Source organism: Arachis ipaensis, chromosome B02 (genome assembly GCF_000816755.2).
Source record: "Arachis ipaensis cultivar K30076 chromosome B02, Araip1.1, whole genome shotgun sequence".
Lineage (NCBI taxonomy): Eukaryota > Viridiplantae > Streptophyta > Magnoliopsida > Fabales > Fabaceae > Arachis > Arachis ipaensis.
Genome location: NC_029786.2, coordinates 1,940,635 through 1,942,238, shown reverse-complemented (window position 1 = coordinate 1,942,238; position 1,604 = coordinate 1,940,635). Strand labels below are relative to the sequence as shown.

The following is a 1,604-nucleotide window of genomic DNA, read 5'->3' as shown; positions in this document are numbered from 1 at the left end:
AACCTCCATTCCCACACCACCATTGCTCAGCACTTCATCTCTGCATCCCAAAACCATGGCCTCCTCAACTCTGCAACTCTTCTCTTTACCCTCTTCCTTCCAAAACCTCATGTCTTCATCTGCAACTCTCTCATCAGAGCCTTCTCCCACTCCAACATCCCTCACACCCCTCTATCCATTTACGCCCACATGCACAACAACTCCATTGTCCCCAACAACTTCACCTTCCCTTTCCTCTTTAAGTCATTGTCCGACTCGTGCGACCTCATTGGTGCCCAGTGCGTGTACACTCACGTTGTCAAATTGGGGCATTTGAATGATGTTTATGTGCAGAATTCGGTTCTTGATTTGTATGCGTCGTGTGGGGATATGTGGTTGTGTCAGAAACTGTTTGATGAAATGCTCCACAGAGATGTTGTATCGTGGACTGTGATGATTATGGGGTACCGGAAAGCTGGCAAGTATGACAATGCCTTGCTTGTGTTTGAACAAATGCAGTATGCTGGTGTGGAGCCTAATAGGGTCACCATGGTGAATGCCTTGGCTGCTTCTGCTAATTTTGGTGCTATTGAGATGGGGACTTGGATACATGATATTGTGAGGAGGAACAAGTGGGAATTGGATGTTGTATTGGGGACAGCATTGATCGAGATGTATGCCAAATGTGGCAGAGTTGAAGAGGGGATGAGTGTTTTCAGGAGCATGAAGGAGAAGAATTTATATACTTGGAATGCAGTTATCAAGGGACTTGCTTTAGCTAAGAGTGGAGAGGAGGCAATTTGGTGGTTTGATAGAATGCAGAAAGATGGATTTAGACCTGATGATTTGACTTTGGTTGCTGTTCTTTCTGCTTGCAGCCACTCAGGATTGGTAGAGACTGGTAGACAGATCTTCAGGTACGTGGTTAATGGCAAGTATGGGTTTCAGCCTAATGTTAAACACTATTCTTGCATGGTTGACCTTTTAGGTCGTTCCGGCCGGTTGCAGGAGGCTTTTGAGTTCATAAGGTATATGCCGTTTGAACCGACGAAAGCTATTTGGGGTTCCTTGTTGGCTAGTTCAAAATCTCAGGGTAACTTGGAGTTGAGTGAATTGGCAGCCAGAAAGCTAGTTGAATTGGAGCCAGATAACACTGCATATTATGTTCATCTGTCTAATCTGTATGCAGAGATGGGAAGATGGAGTGATGTTGAGAAAGTAAGGGGAATGATGAAAGATAGACAATTGACGAAAGATTTGGGATGTAGTTCTGTGGAGGTTGAATGGCAAGAACATGTTGGAGAACTTATGGCATAAATCTCACATAATTTTTTTATGCAACTCAAGATGGGAAACTTTTTAATCCTTTCCAGATTTGGTGTTTGATCATCTTTGAGTTAGTTTGCAATTGTTTGCATGGTATTGTTAATTTGAAGATATAAATAGTGTAATCAAAGACATAAATAGCCATAAGTTTTGTTTTTATAATTGAAGTTTTCTTTGTTGTTGAGTTATATTTATTTTCTATATAGGACATCTACACCTCTTTTCAAGTATAAGTCACCAAGTAAGATTTAAGAGAACTTTTAGGAAAAGTTCAATTAAATTTTAATAAGAGTTAAATT

At 41.0% G+C, this 1,604-nt stretch overlaps 1 protein-coding gene across 1 annotated transcript; it reads left to right on the top strand.

The window, feature by feature from the left end:
- Nucleotides 1-1,495, top strand: LOC107622498 (pentatricopeptide repeat-containing protein At5g56310; the record flags this gene model as incomplete). The annotated part of the gene is given in 1 exon segment (XM_016324426.2): nt 1-1,495. A coding segment is annotated over 1 exon segment (1,296 nt), but the record flags the coding sequence as incomplete, so codon positions are not given.